General features: G+C 44.2%; 1 protein-coding gene across 3 annotated transcripts in view; it reads right to left on the minus strand.

Annotated features, from left to right (window-relative positions):
* The window catches only part of LOC149858107 (synaptotagmin-like protein 2), a 67,498-nt gene that overhangs the window by 14,479 nt on the left and 31,172 nt on the right, over window positions 1-21,847 (minus strand). For all 3 annotated transcript variants that reach the window (XM_090060283.1, XM_090060284.1, XM_090060282.1), the window contains 10 exons: window positions 19,829-19,980; window positions 12,817-12,928; window positions 10,774-10,867; window positions 10,486-10,579; window positions 8,713-9,828; window positions 6,881-6,979; window positions 5,070-5,161; window positions 4,550-4,651; window positions 2,548-2,717; window positions 1,407-1,509 (listed from right to left, as the gene is read on the minus strand). In XM_090060283.1, the coding sequence (XP_089916409.1) occupies window positions 1,407-1,509; window positions 2,548-2,717; window positions 4,550-4,651; window positions 5,070-5,161; window positions 6,881-6,979; window positions 8,713-9,828; window positions 10,486-10,579; window positions 10,774-10,867; window positions 12,817-12,928; window positions 19,829-19,980 (2,134 nt within the window). The remainder of the gene's footprint in view (window positions 1-1,406; window positions 1,510-2,547; window positions 2,718-4,549; window positions 4,652-5,069; window positions 5,162-6,880; window positions 6,980-8,712; window positions 9,829-10,485; window positions 10,580-10,773; window positions 10,868-12,816; window positions 12,929-19,828; window positions 19,981-21,847) is intronic.

Raw genomic sequence — 21,847 nt, forward strand, 5'->3', positions numbered from 1 at the left:
GTTCAAAATTCTTTTTCTTTTGCTGAATTTTCCATCATCAGAAAAAAACAACCTGCCCTGTGTCAGCCTGAAAAACAAGCAACCTGCCCTATTTCAACTTACATGCAGTCTGCACAAACTTTAAATGTCAAAGCCCCTCCTTTGGATAGCTGGACTCTGTGCTGTATTCAACTCTATTCAGATGTGGAGCAGGATGTTTTGCTTAGAGCAGGTGGATACAGATTTCCATTTTTACCTGGACAGGCTGATCATATTAAAAAAAAAAAAGATGTGGAGCTTTTAAGTAATCCTCAGAGCTCCGACTATTAAGATGACATTAGTAGGGCTATATATTCCTACTTTCACAAATGTGAGTCAGTGGAAGAACTAAGAAATAAATAGCTAGGGCAGAAAGGACCTTCAAAACTCAGTACCCCCAAAAAAGTCCCAGTGCTGCCAAACCCAAATGTTCAAAAACCATGAAGTACGCACGCACTGATGCCTTCCTCTGTGAACACACAGCCAGAGGGATTGGTTTGCATGTTCTAATGAAAGTCCAGTCTACTTTGATCAGAGGACATCATCAGCTGGGATTGACCGCCATGAGACTCATACTGGTCACTGATCTCCAGCAGTTATTCATAAGTCACTCCTGCCCTGCCCCTCTTTGGCTCTGAGCTCTGTAAAACTCCTGCCCTTGGGTTCTTTGCTTTTTTGGAAAGACCCCACAGAGAGGCTCCCACTCAGCTATCTGCCTACACACAAGCTAATCAGATCACTTTAGGCCACCAGTAGGCGTTGTTTGATACCCAGGTCCAGTGGACATAAAAGCCTGATACAAATGACTTGCATCCTTATCTCAGGATTGATACAACTCAGCCTGTAGTCTTGGTCAAGTCCTTTGTTAGTTGGGTGATGGACTACCTAATACTAAAGAGGATGCAACACTTCGGTAATTAACACTTGTAAATCCTTAATACTTATTAGGTTACACAATTAATCATCTCTGAGGTGTGTAGGCCTAGCTCTTTCTAGTTACCTATCTACAGGCTATATCTGCACCATCACAACATACAGCCTATAACTGTACCATCACAAGGATACCATGCTGTGTACTCTTGTTGGCGGCCTCAGCTGACAGGTCAAAGCATTAGCTATCTCCTTAGCCCTAGAGATACCATGAGCTTCGCTCCTTAGCATGAACCTTCTCTTTAGCTATCTCCTTAGCCACTGAGATACAACACTGAGCCAATGCAATGAGCAGCAAGGTCAAGGGCCAGATCCAAAACAGTAATGAACACCCACAACTCTGACTTATAGACAGAAGGGTGCACATGCTCAATGTTTTCAAAGGCCAGATCCTGATTCTGCCAGGGAATTCTAAGTGTGCTACAGTACAGCTCTTGGCAATGTGTTCATGTTCTTACCCTTAACACTTCATTGTAAATGGGATTCACTGCTCGCTTCTTCACTGAAGTTTTCCTCTTGCCCATTCTAGCTTTATCGGGGAGAAGATAAGTCTTGACATACCTGGAAAAAAAGAACTTGACATTCAGCAGTGCTATGCTCCAATAAACAGAGGAGCATTCTGAATTGTTACAGGGAATTTATGCTAACAGAAGACCTGGAGTTGACAGTCTGGAGCCAAAACTAATTAAGAAATCCGCTAGGATATTAACTTGGCTTCTCTGACAGGATATAAAACATTCAGCAGAGACAGGCAAATTCCCACAAAATCAGAGGCAGGCTGCTGCATGGCCAATAAAGCTGGCAATTATATAGAAACCATTATATATCATTTTCTGCATTGCCCAAAATAGTAAAGATAGTAAAGGGAAGAGGGGACTGGCTATCATGTTATTAGATCTCTGCACATATGAGACAGCAATGACCTTGTGTACACATGAAGTAAGAGAAAAGTGGGATGTCTTCAGAGATCTGATAATCAGACTTTCACCTCTAGGTCTGAATCTGAGCCAACATGATAGCAACTAACTGTTTACTCTATGTAATGGCTTTTGGTAGTTTATGAGAAACAAGCTTCGTGATCCAAACCAGATTCGATCATAGACAGGGGCCCATGTCATCTCGATCCACCACCATAATTAGGACCAAACTCACTCAACTATGTAGAAAGCTAGAAAAGTCAAAGTCTGAAATGGCAGAGGTGGATGCATCATATGACAGGGAAGGAGTAACAATGACCATATGTGTGTTTACAACACGATGTTGTTACTTGCCTTCCTATACCCAAAAGAAAAGAACAATCTAAATAAACTATGGCTTCATCGTAAGAGGGACCGTGCACCCTAACCCCACTGTCTTCAGTGGGAATTCCATGCTTAGCAATCAGGTTTACGGCTTCCAAGTCCCAGTCCAATTTAAGTCAACAGTAAAAGAGGTATTAAATGTCAACGGGAGCAGCCAGGTGCCACCAAGTGAAGGCCAGAAGTCTGGATGAAAGAAACAAATACATTTCCAAAAAGGAGATATATTAACTGACGGAAATGGATTGGGCAAGTTAGAAGGTTGGCAAGCTAACGAAACTCAAATCTAGGCTTCACTCACGGGTCAGATCTGCCTTTCTTGTCATCCACGACAGCCAGGTCCTGGCACTGGGAAACGAAGATCTGGAATTCTCGGTTTTTCTCATCGTAATCCAGAGCAAACTGCACCATCCCTTGGGCATCCACACTCCCAAAATCACCACTGTACACACTTAGCACGCTACCACTCACCTGTCCAGATGGAAGAGCAAGGTTAGTGCTAATCAGGCAGGCATCTTCCTGCTTGGTCTGGCAAGGGTAACAAAGGACCCTAAAAGTATATTGCCAGTGAAAAATGTAATAAACTCTGCATTTGACTTTGGGCCAATCCAAAAACCCATACTCATGTAACCAAAGACTCAAGAACTAGGCCCCAGGGCAGTGAAGATGGGACTACCACAAGCCATAAGGGTAGTGCTAAGCAGCATGCGATGTCTGCATTCACTGAACGACCCCCTGACTCAATTCTCATCCTGAAATCTAGAAGCTCTTTACTGGAACTGGCCATTTGGGCCAAAGGGACCAAAGTGGACAGCAGGAGCTTTTTCACTGGAGCGCACAATGGGTCAGCAGACTGTTATCCTGGTCCAACAGCATGATTAGGTTTTTCAGAAAAGAAATGCTGAGAGCACCACAACTCATTCTGTATAAATTCAACGTGCTTACGCCAAAATCCCAAATTCCTTTCTCAAATGTTATTCCGTTTTCATTCAGGCTAATTCCCACAAATGGTAACGAAAGCCTTACCACTGAGGACAAACTGAGCAAGGATCTTAGGGGTTGGCTCAAGCGCTGGATACTTTCAATGTGCATGGTACTGTACAACGTGGCGGCCAAAAACCCCGCTCTGAGATGCCAACAGTCAACCAAGCACTCGGTGCGTGCCCTGTTCCCATGCCTGCAAATGCACAGCTGTGTGTCTATATGTACACAGGGATAGCCAGGCACTCACTGAATCAGCTGTGTTCACAAACATAGCTGTGCAATGGCTCACGGACTTCGGATCTCCCTCTCCAAAAATTCAGTTCAGCCCACTGGCTTCTATGAGAGCGGATGACCATGCAGAAATAACACACAGGTCCCAGAGGTATACGACAAGAGGGTTTTTCCAGTGCACCAATTACTCTGAGTTACTGAAAAGCTAACGTAGATGGCACTGCAGTTAATAAAGCAAGTGATTAACCCTCACAACACCACTGCACAGTATCATCACATTTGGAAGAAAGCGTTTCCTCTTAAGCAGACTCATTTTTCTCCTTTCTTAATTGTATTCCATTGCCCCCCACAGGAATCTGCTAATTAGATCCTCTCTTCAAGCCAGACCCACTCTTCTCGTTCACCCTAGTAGAGAACTGAGGGTGGAATTTTCCAAAGCGCTGTGGGCACACGAGTGAGCTTCTCATTCAGGCATTTTATCAGGCCCACCCAATATGTCTTCTCCTTAGGGATCACTTGGCCTCATTAAAAGTATTTAGCTCGTTTAATATTTCCTCAGGAGCCTCTAGTGCCATTTTTGTAGTCTTTCTTTGAACTCCCTCCCACTGCTGCTAAAAGATAGGGGGCTTTATGGGTGGGACACTGAACCAGAGAGTTTCAGGTTCCATTCCCACCTCTGACATGCAGACTGTGATGGTACATGAATAGGTAAGTCACTTCATCCCACTGTGCCTCCAGTCCCCATCCATCAAATAGTCACAATAATAATAATACTTCCTGTCTCCCATATGCTCTCAGTCTTGTCTATTTAGTTTGCAAGCATTTTGGAGCACACACTGTTTCTTACTCTGTGGTTATATAACACATACCACAATGGGACCCCGATCTTGAACGGGGTCTCTCAGCACTATTATAAGGCAAATAAATAATTAATAATAATAATAATCATCATTCCCTCATCCTTCTAACAACACAATGCCCAGAAATGCATGGGACACCCCAGGTGCCCCAATACTGGAACTGAATGCAGCATCACTGCATCCCACAGAGAAACCCTTTCAAGCAAGATGAATGCATTAAGGACCTACCGAGGAGACTGAGGCCATGTCGGAGGAGTGGCTGCCAATGCTGGGAGTCTTTTTGTGCCTGTTAAACTGAAAGCTGATTTCTGAAGCCGTGTCCGATTCAGTCTGTTCAGAAAATAACAGGCATCTTTAACCACCGTGGCACAGGCACTACAAAGCACAACACGCAGAAACCAAGAGCTCAGCGGAGCCCCATTAGAGAGAGAAGCAGGTTACGAGAACAGAAGATAGTGCAGGGAGTCTCCATAGGGACTTTCCCTCAGACCATCTGAAAAAACGTCATCATTAACTGACTACAAACAGAGCTGCATGCAACCTGCCTGGCTGTAGGGAAGGTCACTCAAGCATGCAGCTTTGCAGGGAGAACACCACAAAATATCAGGACAAGGTGAAATTTTATTTGACTATACCTGTCACAATTTCTAAGGGTCCTCCTAGAGACACCCCACAGCAGGTCAGTGACTAGGAAAGACATTTTCAGCATGCACTTTATGAGCTTCAGGGGCTCAATGGACATTACTACCTCAGACAGAAGGACTGGAGTGGATCGGCTCAGCTCTTTGGCTCTCTCAGGCTCAAGAAGTTGCTGGGTTATCACTGGAGGCTTGTTGTAGGCTGTAAGCACAAGGGAGAAATAGGCAACAAGCTGTCTGATAGGCTGAGGCAGAAAAAGAGAATAAAGTAAGAACCAGTCTGTACTAACTGTGGACTACACCAAGGGCTTGGAATGAAGCAAAGAAGAAGTCACGAGCATTGTACCCACTTCCCCCATATCTGAAGTTGGTCCATGAAATCAAAATGTATTCCTGAAATGCTGTCAGCTAAATTTTTTATGCTATTTTCAGTGTTTTCACTGCATTTGAGGGAGCCTGTAAACACCCTCTAGTGGCTAATTTAACCTAAATGTTAGCCTACAGAACTATGAATAACCAGGCTGAGACTGAACATAACAGCTTATTTCCTCGTTAATGCAGGTTTATGAAGAATAAAAGGTAATTGAAAAAACCCAAAGGAACTGACTGACAGTTTTATCACATGGTATGGAAGCATTTGCTGCTTACAAAAGGTTTGTAAATATTTTTGCCTACAATATAGGAGTTGCAGACTCTCTCAAATACTTCTGATAAGGACAGACAGATGCTTAATGAATCTTATTTTCTCGGTAACAGAGGAGCCTTTATCAAAGCCTGTTGAAGCTGGCTGAATATTTTCATTGCATATGATTTGATCTTGATACTGCCCATGATATGGGGAAAAGTTATCTGCTTCCAAATTTTTGTTTTTGAAAACAAAAAAAAGTGATATTTGTCTCATATCCAAGGACAAACTTTGCTTTCAGTTTGTCACCAGTATAGATCAGGGAAAATTTACACTGGTGTAACTGGGAGCAGAATACAGTCGTTTGGCCTTGCTTCTAACATAACGGTGTGCACTGAAGCGTGCTAACAGTGCCCCGAGTATCTGGTTTTTTAAAGCATATGGCAATATCACAGGGGAAAGTGCCAAACTCCCCAATGAAGCAAACAAGAAAATAAAAGCCTGATTATAACAGCTTTAAAAACGTGCCAGATCAGAAAGAGTGGTTGAAATTTAAACGGCCAAGTTAAATAAACACATTTTGTTCCTTGTTTAACTTGTCCCTTTTGGATGACTAACCTTAGAATGGGCTTCATTTTAGATTACACACACACCAGCCATGAAAGATCATACTCCCTACCAGGATTCAGTGTTCAAAATGCCCAGGCACTTCCTTAATAGCCCAGAAAGCTGCAAGGCATTTTCACTTTGAAACCAAAGTAATGGAATAAAATGTTGATTCTAGCCCTCCCTCCAACAAGCGACACGTAAGGCTACTTGATGGAGTTCACCATTACGAAGCTTGTGACTCTAAACAAAGCTCCACGGTAGTTTTAGCATCCAGAGGCTAAAATCCAAAGGCCAAGTAACTGAGTTGTGCTCGGTGTGGGGAACCAGTGCAGCTCGTTTAGAGTGGTCCTGGGCAGCCCCTCAACAGAGACTCCGGCCTCCTACTCCCATTACCCCAGCAGTTGGGCTGACAGGGAGCTCATTTCCACAGAGCGCAAGGAGCCAAGTTAGGGTCTTTCTACTCCATCCCCCGCCCTTTGGAAAGCCTCGAAGTTTCACTCTTCACACCTAGAATGTATAACACGCCAAAAGATGCTCTGAGGTTTCCTGGGTTTGCATCTAATTTGAAACATGCCAAGACTGATAGCGTGCTCCTTGCCTAGTAGGTGCCCAACAACTGAAGGATGAAGGCCATAAAGTATTACAATTTTGGAAACATAAAAGGGAAGGCAGGAAGATGTTACTCACTCTCAGTGGTTGTATAAATGTTCACCATGCTCTTTGCAAGATTACTGCTATTAGCTCGTGCCAGAGCCTTGGCAACGGGAGACGGATCCGGATCTTCCTCTGGAATATGTTAAAAACCAAAGCACTGAAACAAGCAAGGGACTAAAACAGACAAGAGATCAAGGTCTAAAAGCCCTTCTGTTAGTTAGGACATCAAGGCTTCCACGGTGCTATCCAGGAGGGATTTTCCTAGCACACCCACCCACTCACTGCTGCTCACACTTGCCAAACACAGTGCTGAGGGCACCTGGCGGGTATCTGCTTTAGGCAGTCTCAAGCATGCGGGAGACCGGAGTCTCAAGGACAGACACTGGGATGTCACCACACTCCTGGCTTTTGTTCAGAAGAGTCCCTCCCTGGCACTGCTGGAAAAGCAGCATACACATTAACTGGATTACATGAAAGAGCATTTTTCTACTCAAATGCCCCACCCTCTCACCCTTTTAATGGTATCTCATTCCCAGCGTGCCTCTGAAAATCTCCCCCAAAGCCCCTGAGAAAAACTTCACTCCATCATAGAAACGTGGAACGCTTGAAGGATCAGTCCAGTCACTGAAGCAGACCACGGCCCGCACAACACTTCCCACACAACACAAACCACCTGCTGTAATAACACCAAGTGCACCATGAAGCAGAAATCCGTCTGTGAAATACTGAGTGATAGACACAGGAAATGCATGTATTAGCCCAAATGACAATTCAGGATTTTCACTGAGATGTTAGGCAAGATAGGAAATAAGCTCTGAAATTACATCAATATTGGACAAAAAAGGTTGGTGCAGGTAAAAAAACAAACTGGATTTTGTGTGAAAATGTGGTCCTATTCTAGATCAAGTGCAAGAAGGTTAAAGAAGGTTAGAAAGACTGCCTCCGAGACAGACGCCCTCAGCTCCCAGGTTACTAGCTGACGGCAAACAAGGCTGAGAATGAAGACAGTCCAAAGTTTAGTGTTACACTGCTGTAAGAATAGCTTTTCCCATGCAGGTGCATGTAGGCACAGTTCATTTTGCCCATAGTAACAGCAACAGAGACACCTAGTTGAACACACACCTTAGAGGGTTCAGCACATTAAAAAAATGGCATTTTTACCATGGTGAGGAGAACAGCATAAAACCCCACAGATACAGAACTGGAGTTGCAATTAATATTGTTTGCAGCCCACATTTAGTTACAAATAAAGCATTGGAGGCCAAGTAGAAGGCCCCAGAGTCATTACTGCATAAATACTGTTTGGTGGCTTAAGTCCATTTCCTAGCGGACAGGAGCCAATACCATCGAGATTAAAATCCAAAATCCCTCCGTGCTGAATCAGGCACCTTTGCTTCACATTTTATTTGTCAACAATTCAATAGGAAGAACAAATAATGAATATTAACAAACCCCATATACAAAAGGCACACAGCTCTCCCAGCTACTTGATTAAAATGGGATCTCTGGGTAGAAAAGAGTTGTTAGCGGGTGCCATAGACTGGACTAAACAGAGATGAGACTGTCCAGAGATGAAGTGCCACCATGGTAGGGACTAAGCTGATTAGGTCGGCTGGGGCCAGGAAGGTGTGGGGAATTAATACAGGACTGCTGCCCTTTCTATACCGGTGCTGCTGACACAGGGACGACTTCAGTCTCCAAAGCGGAGACTTCGCACCTTCCAGAAACACTAACACTTTGTGTAGACAGTAAAAGGAAGGTGGACAGAGGGATTGGGGAAGAGACCACATGCAAGGAAGCAGAAAAGATTCACTGGGACTCTACCATGAAGGCATCATAGCAGGGCAGTTGGGAGTTTTCAATACCTGAGTAAACAGCGGAGTCAGTTCCCTGAATGATTTCTCTCTCCCTGGCAGGCTCATCAAGTGTTAGGTGGTTTGAAGGCTCGTATGTCTTCTCCTCAGGCACCTCTCCATTAGTTTCCTCGTTGTCCTGAATGACCAAGCTAGACCTTTCATCTCTCTCACCATCGTCCTTATCGTCTGAACATGCAGGGTCAATTAATATCTGAATCCTAGCTGCCAGTGAATCCACCTTGCGCCTGCTTTCTTCTGGCATGACGTACTCATCTGCTGGCGTCTCTGGCTCAAACAGGCTGCCAGGACTCTCTGCTGTGGGCGATTCTATTTTGATGGACGGCACTCGCACAGGCAGCCTGGATCTCTTCGAACTGCGCTGGGCCTTCCTCTCCTCCTCTGGGGCTGACTGTCTTCCATTGCTTTCACTCAGGGAATTATTTTTAGTAACCACTGCACCTTTGCTTTTGGCATATGTGGATCTGGGCACAGAGGGGGCTGACCCCTTCCTTGGAGGGGCTACATAGCTTGGTTCATCTTCACTAGAAGATACGGCGACTGTTCTCTTGTAAGGAATTCTGGTTTTAGTGGGGATATTGGCCTTTTCTTCACCATTTTGGCTTTGATTAGACTGTACAGAGAGTGAGCGAGTCAGCTTGAACTGTCTCCCATTTGACCCCACCAAGTTGGATTCCAAAGTGTTTTCTGCTACCGAGGACTCTGCTCCTTTCTCCCAAAAGTCCTTCAAGTTCTTGAAATGTTCACGGTCAAGGCCAATGTCCTCCTCTTTACTGCTCATGGAAGAAATGGTATAGTTGGCTCCTTGCTTCAGAGTTCGGTTGTTTTCCTCTTCTAGAGAGGGAGCTTTTGAGCTCTTGAGTTTCTCTCTCTTGGCAAGGCTGCCCTCAGACTGCTCCGTGTTATTCGCAGGCAGCTCTGATCTGGGTTTGCCTTTGCTTGGTCTCCTCTTGACTGGTATTTTGCTGAAAATATTAGTTTCTTCAGCTGGACTTTTTGGTCTGGCTGGAATGCCACTGACCAAATCAGGAACATCCGTGCTAGCAGAGTAATTGGGCTGAACTAGATCTTCTGAAAATCTGGCAGACAATGAAGATGTTTCATGACCTATAACAATAAAGAGCATTCACAGTTTATTCCATGTGATATTTAAGTAGAAGATCTGTGCTACAGCTTATCGAAAATTCAAAATTACCAACACATTTCAAAATCTAAAAGAAACGGGAAATGTAAGCAAAAATTTCAATATGAAGGATGTTCTTAGCTCTGGTTTGTGTTTGAAGTAAGCTCCACAGTGCTGGTTTCACAGCATTGAAGGTACTGAGATAATATTTACTTTTGCTATTTGTTAAGCACTAATAATGTGCCTAATACTGCACCAGAGCGAGGAATATGTTGCTTCTTGACCCAAGAAGCCTACAATCTAAGCAAATAGACTATGTAAAATGCACTGGGTAAGTTATATATCTGTATCTATGTGTATTTTAAGAGACTGGATGTATACAAAAACATTACATTTGTTATTTAAGTTGGATTTGTTAATAAATACCAGGGGATCCAAAGCAAGTTTAGTGTAGTTTAGTCATAGTAGGTTTCTCTCTTTCCTTTCTATGTCTGCTATAGTAGGTTTATACACTTCAGGGAACCCAGTCGTACATGCTGAAGTAAGAATGGCTCCACCTTCCTTATGTACAAGCCAAACAACTTTTTGTAACTAGATGCCATCCAGGTTAAATAATAAAAGTCCACACTGCTGAAACTTACTTTTTTTAAGCAGCTGCAGGTTCTCTGCTGTAGACAAGAATGGATTTACTCTAGTGTTGCTCCTTGCTGGTGACATATTGTTTATACTGGATGTCTAAAAAAATAAATAAATCCTGTCAGGGTCTTTAAACAGGCAAAACTGGAAAAGTGTGGTTGCATCTCAGCATGGACACTACGCAGTCAGGCCATCAGGAGCCATCAGGATTCCACAGTAAGCCAGCAGATGCAGCCTGTATGCAGACTGCAGGAATCATTAAGTGCAATACAGAGCCTGTGTATGAATACTACCTTTTCCAATGTGGATGGAAGCTTGGAGAGTCTTGGCTTGGGCTTTGGCGAGCTGCTACATCCCTCTGAAGAATCAAAACCAGCGGCATTAGATCTGAAGATGAGAGACGTGTTAGCAAAGAAGTAAGTTCCAAGATCAAAAAAAAAAAATGGAAAAAGCAAGTTCTATAGTGAGGTTCCCCACAGGGTGATCTAACCTTTCCATTCAGCAATTTTTGTTATTTCTAAATTTTGCATGCTGTTTATGCTGACCCCTGTCTGCTAAGATCACCCAGGCCTGATGCTTTCAATTATTTTCCTCATTAGGATTTGGAATGGCTTGGAGCACAGCAAAGGCTTGCTCCTACATGGATAAATCCTCCATTGCAGTCAAAGGAGCCTCTGTAGAGATAATGATCAATAAAATAAATGGACAGGTTTAGCCAGGTCTGACCTAGGTTTATTCAGGGCCAGACCTTTCCAGTGAAACCCGTGGGAGGAAGCCAAGAAGAAGGAAAACGCCATAAGATTCCTCCCATGGATTCTCAGTCTCGCTACGTTCTACAGAACAGATTACGGATCCAGCTCTTTAAGACCCTCATACTCCTCAACTATCCACAGAGGATTGAAAGGACACCTGTGACAAGCCCCAGGGCTCTACTGTAATTTGGTCAGCTGCTCCCCTGTCCCACTTTACCAACTGGCTGTGAGGTAGGATCGTTCTACCATGCCTTCCCTAGCTGAAGGCTCTCCTGAGATTCCTGTTTGAAATGGAGGAGCCAAAGGCCACCCCTACATCCGCTCACATCTTCACTGCATCTGTTGTCCACTCTTTGTTCATGCCTGCATTCCCAGATATCCTATTGCCATTGCACCACAAGACTTCCTATTCCATGTAAGAGAGAGATGCCCTTCTACACATGGTTCCAGGAGCAGGGCATGAGTAGGCTCCCAGCTCTTCCTCATTCAGCTCAGAGGCAGAGATTTTAGACAGTGGGAACACCTAGAATTATATTAGATAGTAAAAAATAATAAATAGGCTGTAAATCCTTATGCCTCAGGGCAGAAATCAACTGCTAACTGCTTGGTGGTTAGGACGAAAACTTCTTTGTGGACAGGTTATATGATTCCTCACACCTTCTCTAGGAGCATCTGGTGGTAGCAAGAGGATGCTGGACAAGAGGGACCCCTCGTCAGAGCCAGGATAGCAATGCCTGGCCTGCAAGTTTGACTGCCCAAAAAAGGAATGATAAAAACCGAGTAAGGATTTCAGGGTCTGGCCAGACACAACAGAAGGCACATCTCTGCTGGGGATGCAAGTGCAGCGAGAACTTCCTTCTGTGAAAAGACTCTTAGATTCTGCCCTTTTAGTAAATACCCCACTAGAAAATTGCACTAGGAGTGGCAGCAGCATCAGGCTGCTTATTTAATAATATATTGACTCGCTTCCCACTTGCTAATAGTGATTTCTTATTTGACTGACAAAAATACAAAGGAGCTACAGGAAACAATCCACCCAAATGCAAATACAATAATGGCTTATCTATAGCCTAAAAACACAGAATTGGGGGTCACCAAATTGCTTGTTCAGGTGCTTTATGGGGTGGTTTTGCACAGTGCACATAAAACCTCTGCAGCATTCCAGATCATTGCAAAGGGGTGGCAAGGAACTGCCAGGAAGTGAGCAATTTCCTAAAGCAGCTCGCTTTGTTAACGGTGCACAAAGGCAAAAATTAAACATATTCAAAATTATCAATGATCTGAAAAAAATTATCTGTAATATCCTGACACTGGCCATTGCTGCTTTTTTACTGGCCCCCTTATCAAATCATGCAGGAAAACTTTGATGGAATAAGGGGCATTACCAGTCAGGATTAATGGAGAATACCTGGAAAAGAATTTACAAACTCTCAAACACACCCATTCTTAATAGAAGCATGAAAACTCTGTTAACTGGCCAAGGTCTAACTTGCATTTAATGTGTCAGGAAAGTAACGGAGGCAACGAACTTGCAGTGTGTGTGGCCACCAGCCGGTACTAAAACAACAATCCTTACTGAGTTACCTCTCGTCCCCCAAATCTGGGGGGAGTTCAGGGGAGGAAGGACATCTTGCTTCTGATGGCAGGGAAGCTGCTTTGTCTTCCAGTTCCTTGCGGATGTCTTTATTAGCCTCATCTATTATATAACAGAGAGGATTGAGAAATGATATTTAATTAGCAACTGTGATGGCTGCTACATTTTATGCTGGTGTAAACAAATGCTTGTTAGATGATGCATTCCAAAGATAAATCTGTTACATTAACACAGGGTAATTACCAGGGAGCCAGGTTGGCTCACTTTTGCTCAGCAGATCCACCAGCTTCAATGGGGGTGGAGAAGTGAAAGCAAAAGATGCTTGCATAGAGCCACCACTTCCAGGAGCAGCACTAGAAAAAGCATGTCCCAACCCTCTGTCATGTGACAACAGAAGCAGATCTGGTTAGTGAATTTATTACTGACAGAAGCTGTCAAACTGCTGCAAAACCTTAACAGTGGCTGTCAATAAAGTTAATCCATTCCAGGATTTTAATTCAGCCACTTCCTGTTTCGAGTCAAAGTCATCTGATCTTGGCAAACAAAGGAGGCAGCCAGTACAGTTAATAGAGAAGATCCCTATTGTTCGCCCTGGCACAGGGATAAATAAGCCATGCCTCCCGAGTTCTGGCGTACCAACCGAAAGGAACAACACAAGACAGTTAGCTTCTGAACAGTGTGCCAGTGAAAAAAAAACCATTGCCAAGACTCAACTGGTAAAAGAGTCTCCTGTCCACCAGAAGGCAAGAAAAGAAAATCTCAAACAAGGATGAAGAAACCCAATTCATTCTGATCAGTAAAAAGAAAAATACAAGAGGCCACGGTGTATTTATTCATTGCTAAGCTAGGTCTCTCTTTAAGAATATATACACCCGTTACTAAATTTGCCAACACCTTTTGGAACATCTTCCATGAAATATACTATAAATAGGTGATCAGATGGCTACATTTCGCAGAGCCCTGTACAATCCATCGTGTATAAAATTACTTGCCGTTCAGCAGTACATTTAGAAAAATGGGACTGCACAGTTCTACGCAGGCAGGTTATGGCTCAGCTGCCTACTCTTGGAGCCTGTCCCTTCCTCTGAAGCCTCTGGTGCCGGCCAATGTCAGAGCTGTGGATGGCCAACATCAGTATCTGATGCCTGTTCTGATCCAATACGGGAGAACCTGTGATCCTCAAATCTAGAAAATCATGCCAGTTCTTTCTGGCCTGTGCACCACTGTTCATCTGTCCGTACCTCTGTATGTACAACTCTCTAGTCTTCATCTGGGTTGCACAGGTATAAGTGAGCCTAGAAGACTGAACCTAGAATTTAAGTAGGGGGACAGCTGCGCAAAACAGAACCTTTCCTAGAGCTGTTGCTGCTCTGCCGTTAACACGTAGAAGCCACTAAGGTTGGCAGCTACAGCGCCCTCACGTGTAAAGGGAGCACGCTAGTTGTGCTGTTTTTACAGCCACTGTGCAGAGAGAACTGCGCTCGGAGAACGATCAAGGAAAAGCAGCCTCCCGCCAGCTTGGAACGGGCAGATCACAACAGACCTTTCACATTTATACCCTGCCCCTCATCTCAGGAAGGCCTCGACACTTGCAAATTTCACTCATCTTGCAACTTACTCAAAGGCAGATCCAGACTTTTGAAAAGGGGGGTGCAGTTGATGAGGTGCATCATCACATTTCAAACAGCACATATTTTTCTCCAGTTCAAAATAAACTAGAAGCATTGCTAACTGGCTAGAGGCCTTGAGCTGTATTATTCAGTTTAAGATTGAAGCCAAAACAAATATAATGGCCTCGGAAGGAGATAAAAACAATCTGCAGGGCTGTGAAATAGGAGCTTTGTTACCAGGAGCAGCTGACAGACAGCAGAACGGCAGAACAAAGGCTAGCTGGACTGCTGGAGCATCAAGACCGTTAAAAAGAAGAGGGCGTCATTAACACTTGTGGAATGAAGAATTCAGAAGGGATCAAGTAGTTCATAATGAACCAAGCAGTCAGCTGACTCCCTCAGCACTGCCTGAATAGAAATGCTACTGCCATTTCCATATAGGTGGTTGTAAACTTTGGGTGGACCAAGAAACAAAGGGGGTGTGACTGTACTCCTCCCTGGATCCGCCCCTGAACTCACTACTAAATGCACTGCATCACATCTGCTTTTTCTGTACACTGTCCTTCAGCGAAACTCCAAATAAAGCTGCTTTTGCCCTGTTGCCACTTGCAGCATTTAAATTATTTAATACATTATTTAATCTCATTTTGGATTATTATACATTTAGATGCCTCTGTCAAATCAATTCTGTCATATCTGATTCCTTTCATCACAAACAAGTTCTGCACTGTCGAGTTAAGCACAGTAGCCTTGGTAACATTGAGGACAAAGTGACAGACAAATTCCATCTTAAATTAACAGTTGTTCAACCAGTTTAACGTGCCCAGACATTTCTTAAAAAAAATAGGTACAGCTAACCATACGGCTCTAATACTTTTACTGCTCCACCTTCTACCCATTTCCAATCACTCAGAAATTTAGACATTCAGCATATGAGATATAACACAGGAAACTGTCCTATAGGGAACCATTCTGCATCAGCCAGAAGATGAACTGGCTGCTCTATTAGGTGTTCTTTACTTCTCATGCATTGATTTTTCACAGGATAAAGCACAAGTTGTTACCGCAAACTTCATTAAATTGCTCACAGCGAGAATAAGGTAGGACAGCCAACAGCAAGCCTGTGCTTACTATCACATTCCTCACAGGATTTAAAAACTATTCATTATCTCCAGCCTAGAGAGATGCACTCCATGCCAAGCTCCGATCATGCTAGACTAAAGGTATGTCCCACTGAAGACTGCAGTCCAGCACAGAGAAGCTATAAACAGTGGAGGTTGGGTATCTGAAGCAATACAGCCACAGCAGCATGCAGTTTAGCCAGAGCTAATTTCTGCTGCTCTCATCAAGGTAAACAGGCCTGCTGTGAAGTCTGTATTGCCACAGAGCGTTTTCGGTACTAACTCATTCGCAGATGGCTCAGATAGAGACATCTGTACCTCTACTACAGTACATTGCAAACTATAGTGAACACGTACCCTAAGTCCATCTCTTTATCTTCTGGATTTATATGAGTGTCCAAGTGTATTCCACATAAAACCACTAACAACAGGAAAACCCTCTGCGGGGGTCACAGGATCTCTGGAACGTCTCATTTTGGGGGTCCTATCTCTGCTTATTGGGCCTTTTTATGAAGATAATATTTTCATTCCCTCCTTTTCTCTATGGTAGGAGTTGAGCAGTGAAAGGGGATGTCAGTGTCCAGCTGGTAGGACCTCTCCAAGATCCCTCCACATCCTAACATAATGCCCAGGGCTTTCATCCAGGATTTATAGCCCTTCTCGAGTCATGGGAGCATTGTATTAAAAATGGACTTTTCACCTGCCTGCAGGATGAACAGCCCTGATCTCCATAGGGAAAGGGTAACATTTTGACAAGACAGTGATCAGAAGCCCTTGTCTCACTAAGTTTAGACTCGGGGCCATGTAGTATGTCCCATTCTGAAAGATGCTAGTAATTCCTCCCCGCGCAGGCCAAGCTCTTCTCTGAGGGACACCAGGATAATTCAGATCTTTATCAAGGGAATCATCAAGAGAACATACGCTCCACTTATATGTTAAGAAAACATGCCTGTTTCCAGTTACCAGCAAGGGAATATCAGCATTTGGCAAATAACAGAAGTCTTTGATAAAAAGAATTGCTTCAGTGCCTGACATCTTACCTCTACCCAAAGCTGAGAATATGTCAATGTAGGTAGGTAATGGTGAAACATCTATTTGAAAGTAATAGTCACACAGATGTTCTGCTAGTGATTTTAAAATCAGTCTTTAGAGAAAGATAGAGAGAATTTGGGAGAAGAGGAGGAAAGGAAGAATGGGAGAAGGAAGACCAAGGTAAAGTTTAACCACAACCTTAGATAATAATAAGGTTAACAACATTTGTCAGGGCCTTTTTAAACAAATATTTTTCCCGCTGCCCAAAATATACGTTCAAAGACACATTTTTTAGACGGATCTTTTGGGGGTTTTTTTTAGAGGTTAACTGTAAAAAAAAATATGTCTATTACTTACCCTAGATCCAAATCACAACCCTAGGAGTTAAGTCTGAACAAAATAGGACTTAAAACATTTCTGCCTGTGGCTGCTCATCTCCTGACCTGGGCTGTTTGCTAATGATGTCAGGGTTGCTCACAAGGCAAAAGGCTAAAGACTGAAATTCAATGCTGGCTGTTAGCCAACACATAGAAAAAGAGGCCCTGTCTTGACCCTTCCCCATCACAATGACACAGGGCCTGCTGAAACTCCTGCCTCTGTGTAAATATTGTTTAAACTTATTGACATTGTTGCAGACCCTAGAAAAAAAGCTGCATTCCAGAGTGGGCACCACCAAGGCTGCAACTCAGTTGTGTTGGAAAGAGATTGTCATTTTTTAAGTTTCCAGAAGTTTTATAAAATACAACAGTGCATTTAATCCCCAGCTCTTAAATAAAACCCAAGGAAACAGCTCTCCATGCCCCTCCCCCCAAAAAATCTGTTTTCACTTTTAACCTGGAAAAAATAATAAGAGTTGCTCCTGCATTATCACAGCAACTCTGTAACCCAAGTTCAGTGAAAACCCCCACTGAAGAGCAAGTATAAAAGGTGCTTCATATAACATGGAGGACCAGTTCTTTAATACAGAACCACTGACATTGGTGATCTATTCCAAACTACATCAACCAAGTGAGGGTTAAGTTAAGAGAGAAATTAAAGTAGTACAAGATCCTGATTCAAAGTCATTTTCCATGTGCTTAACTTTGGATACGTGCTTAAGTTGCATTGCTTTAAAAGCACACTTAAGCGCTTTGCTGAACTGGGGCTTTTGAGAAGGAAAGGGACTCAGTGTGAGAGATCCAGGTCGCTGAGCCAGAGTACAGAAAAGCACAGCCTGAACTTTTAGAGTCTGAAGGAGAAAACACAGATGAGCTTAGTAAAGGAGCACCAAGATGAATGGGCAGAAGGGAAGATGGATATGAAGTGAAGTAAATTAGCAAAGGCAGGCTGGCGGGTCACCTGATGTGGACTCTGTGAAGGCATCAAGAGCAATTATAACTGTAGAGTCCTTGGTAAACTTTGGTTAGAGCTGCCCATCATGACCACAGCTTGAGAGCTGGGAACTACCTCAGCATGTCTGCGCAGCTGTGATTTCTCTCCACCACAAAATAATCAATCTGGAGATTGTGCAAGAGTGGCGTCCAGTCCTGCGGGATTTCTGCAGAGCCGGAACTGCCTGCTATTTATGTCCAGGATGATGTGAATCATCCCCGCTGCTATTTCCACAAATGTTCAGTCAGAAGTGCCAATTCCAGCTGGTTACATTTGCACTCATCATGCAGCCCTGCCCCTCTCATAAAGAGCTGCTCTATTCTCTTCAGCGCCCTTCACAGTCAAGTCACATTAGTTGTGTTCCATAAATGACCACAGATTTCAGCTGCGTGTCAAATCAAGCACAGCGCATCCTGCATGGCACTAAGCCAAGGCCCCAGACACACCCTTGTTATGGCACCTAGCTTTGACACTAAACAGACATATTGCACTTTGAAATTACACTGTCCCACCTCTGCTGGAGTTATTTCCTTGTACAGGATTAAACTTGCATTGTTTTGTCAGTCTTCTGCTGAAGGTACTAGGTTTGCATCCTCCTTCCTCCTAGCAGAGTGACATGGAGAGCAGACTCAAGGAAGGAAGGACCAGATCAAAGGAAGAAGCCATACACTTATCTCTCTTCCCAGTCCCCTTCTTGCCAATTGACAGCCTGGCTCCTGAAAGAGCTCCCTGCAGGACTGTACTGTCAGGAGGGGTGGTCACATCCAGACCAGCCCACAGCCCTGCTAAGCACCTGCACAAGAGCAACAGGGTAGAATGAGCTGGTGCTAAAGCAGCAGCACTCTCTCCTCTGAGCCAGGAACCACCGGGACTCTGTCCCCTCTGTGTAGGGAGGTGGACAGAGTAATTTACCTGAAAGCAACACATTCACCAGATGGTCCAGTAGGTTTAACTTGTAAGCTCTTCAAGGCAGGGACTCTTCCTTGCTCCAAATACAGCACATGGGACCACTGGGTGCTCATCTCAGCTGGGATCTCAGGAGCGGCTGCAATAGCAATAGTCATGCCTTGGCACAACGGGAGCCAAACTTTCTGGCAAATGTACCACATATTAGCCCCACATTCTCTCCAAGTGCCGCTCCGATCCCCTTCCCCTGTTTGGTCTGCTGCTCTGCTTTCCACTCCCAGCCCTGTGCTGCTGGCCCAGTTTGCTGCTTTGCTTCCCCCACTATCTGCCACTGTGCTGCCTGTCCCCTCCCCAAGCTGCTGCACACCACACACCTGCCTTAGCAGATGCATCACTCAATAAGAAGAGATGATGAAGTGAGAGAGAAACAGAGAAATGGTGCCCTTAAACTCCTTCATCTGTATAACAAGGGCAGTACAGTGCAGTGAACCCGGCTCACTTCTCAGCAGAGAGAACGCACTTTGGAAACTTTTGGGCCACAGCCACTTGCCATGCCTGGTGAAGCCAGGCCAGCTGCACTGTAGCTAAATTTATCTCCTATTGATTCAGCATCTGAATCCATTTTGTTTTGGCTCCAATTTTTATGGCACGTGTCAATCCAGCGCAGGGAAAACAAACCAGGCACTACGTGCCACTTGTTCCCAGCTATGTCTTTAAAACGGGGGTCAAGTGAACTTAATTGGAGCATAGGTCTTGCACTGGTCCTTTGCACCTGGGTGAAGTTCACCCTAACGTTGCCTCAGTTATAATCTCCAATGTTGACCGGAAAGCTTAGCATAGCATAGCCCTTTGAGAATGCAAATACGAAGCCTACTGCCCCAAAGGGCTCAACATGGAAGACCAGTGACTGAGTCTCACCTGTTGGATCCAGGTGGATTTATATTGCTCTGCATGATACTTACTTTCTAGTTTGCCCTTTTTCCTTCTAATTGATGCTCGAAGCAGATCTGGCCCCTCTAGCTCCTCTTGAAAACGCTTTGCCTTCACTTCATAAAACCATTCACCAGTCACAAACTTCTTCTTCTTTTCATCATGGATAGAGCCTTGCAATCGTCTAGGGAGAAAAAGACAAACAGGGTATATGCAAAAAAGGGCAAGAGGTGGAGAAAAAAACAAAATAAAACCTCTCTCAATGCATTTTTATGGCACAAACTAGAAGTCCTAGGAGAATCCAGTTGACAGACCTCATGAGGACTTTGGAAAGCCTCACACAACACTGCTTTCAAATACTGTCTGAGAAAGCCAGAGAGACTGAGTTTAATCAAGGTATCATTGGACTAACATGGGGTTAAATGAATACAAATACACACAAAACACACCGACACATCTGTCCGTCGAGGTGTATGTAAGCCTGCTTAAATTAATAACACTTAGCATCTCTGTAGTGCCTTTAATATTAGGGTATTAGAAATCTTTACAAATATTCTCCCAACATTTCAGAGAGGTAGGAATCTCTTCACTGACTTCTGGGATAGAGCACAGTGGGTTGATTTAACAGTTAAGGATAGGACGTAAAGGCATACACTATTTCCCATTAAAATGCAGGAAAAGTCAGGTGGGCTGCATGTAATTACTGAAGATGGAAGTTAGGCAAGACAAAGGGATGTCTGCACCGCTTTTGCAGTGCTCTCAAGCATGCCTTTCCACTCCATACACACCATTCCCAGAAACAAGGCTGTGAAGCCACCCTGGGGTGCCTCCTCCCACTGCTGTCTCCAGCGTGCTTGAGAGCAGCAGTGAGAAGTTACCCTTTTAAGGCGGCTTTGTTGCCTCATTTTAGGACTGCCACGTACCGGGTGGGAATGGATGGACAGGGTTTGTTTGAAAGTGGTGCTCCTGTGGAAATAGTGCAGACATATGCCGAGCTAAAACACCACCCTCTTCCCAAATATGTCACTGCACCATGAATATGGGAACTGCTAGACACCAAGAACTGGGTGTTACAAACCAGCTGAAGCACAGGCTCCTCCAGAAAGAGGATGTGTCCACCTGTTGAGCTGAGGCGCTGGGTCTGTTCTGACTCAGCGGGAAGACTGCCATCCTCCGAATCGCTGATGCCGCCTCCTGCAGCATGCACCAAGCCTGTGGTCTCCCTTTCAGTTACTGACTCAGCCTCACCAGTGTTAGATGGTGAATGGCGCTGAAATTGCAATGCAAGGAAAGGTACAGCGCATTTTGACTTCCTGCCAGTATTAGCTTGTGTGTCTCCTCTCTCACCTCTAGTAGTTTACTGACTGGTATAGATATTCTATGACTCACTTGTACCCCAGTGTGGTCAATCGTTAGTGGCATCAGTCAAGGGCTGCATAAACCTATCTCCCCTTGGGAAATACCTAGCGCACTCTTATAAAGAATCTGGAGGCAGCCGGGCAGCTTAGAATAAGGAAGAGCAAATGGACAGCTCCAGCTGGCATCCAGCACAGAGCAACTTTACCCACACCTAATAGTGCCTTACTTCTTGCACAATCACATTCATTTCCATGGGACCGAGCAGCAAGGGGACAGTGCGAGTAAAGTGACACAGCATCTGGCCTTATATTGGCCAGATTGCAACAGTTCCGTACGTAGTTTTAACACGTAGTTTCTTTAAGGTATTTTCAGGGGGTGGAGGGGGAGGAATGTTGTTGATATCTGAATAAATCAAGTAGACTGAAAATCTGTTCATTTTGTTTCATTTTTGCTGGAGACTACATAGCTATCCTCCAAGACTGAAGCTGAGTTTGTTTTCCAAACAGTCGGAGCATAATGGTCATATTATGAGGAGCAACTGAAAGCAATGTCACGACACATGCTAATGAACAGGCATTAAAGAATGCCTGAATGTAGGAGCATAGGTCACGTACTTGTAAGGAAATGATGTTGAGTTTGCACCAAACATCTTATTCCGATCCCATCTGACAAAGTTAAAAAGGCTTAAATAG

This window comes from Crocodylus siamensis, chromosome 8 (assembly GCF_052110815.1).
Source record: "Crocodylus siamensis isolate JL-2025a chromosome 8, ASM5211081v1, whole genome shotgun sequence".
Lineage (NCBI taxonomy): Eukaryota > Metazoa > Chordata > Crocodylia > Crocodylidae > Crocodylus > Crocodylus siamensis.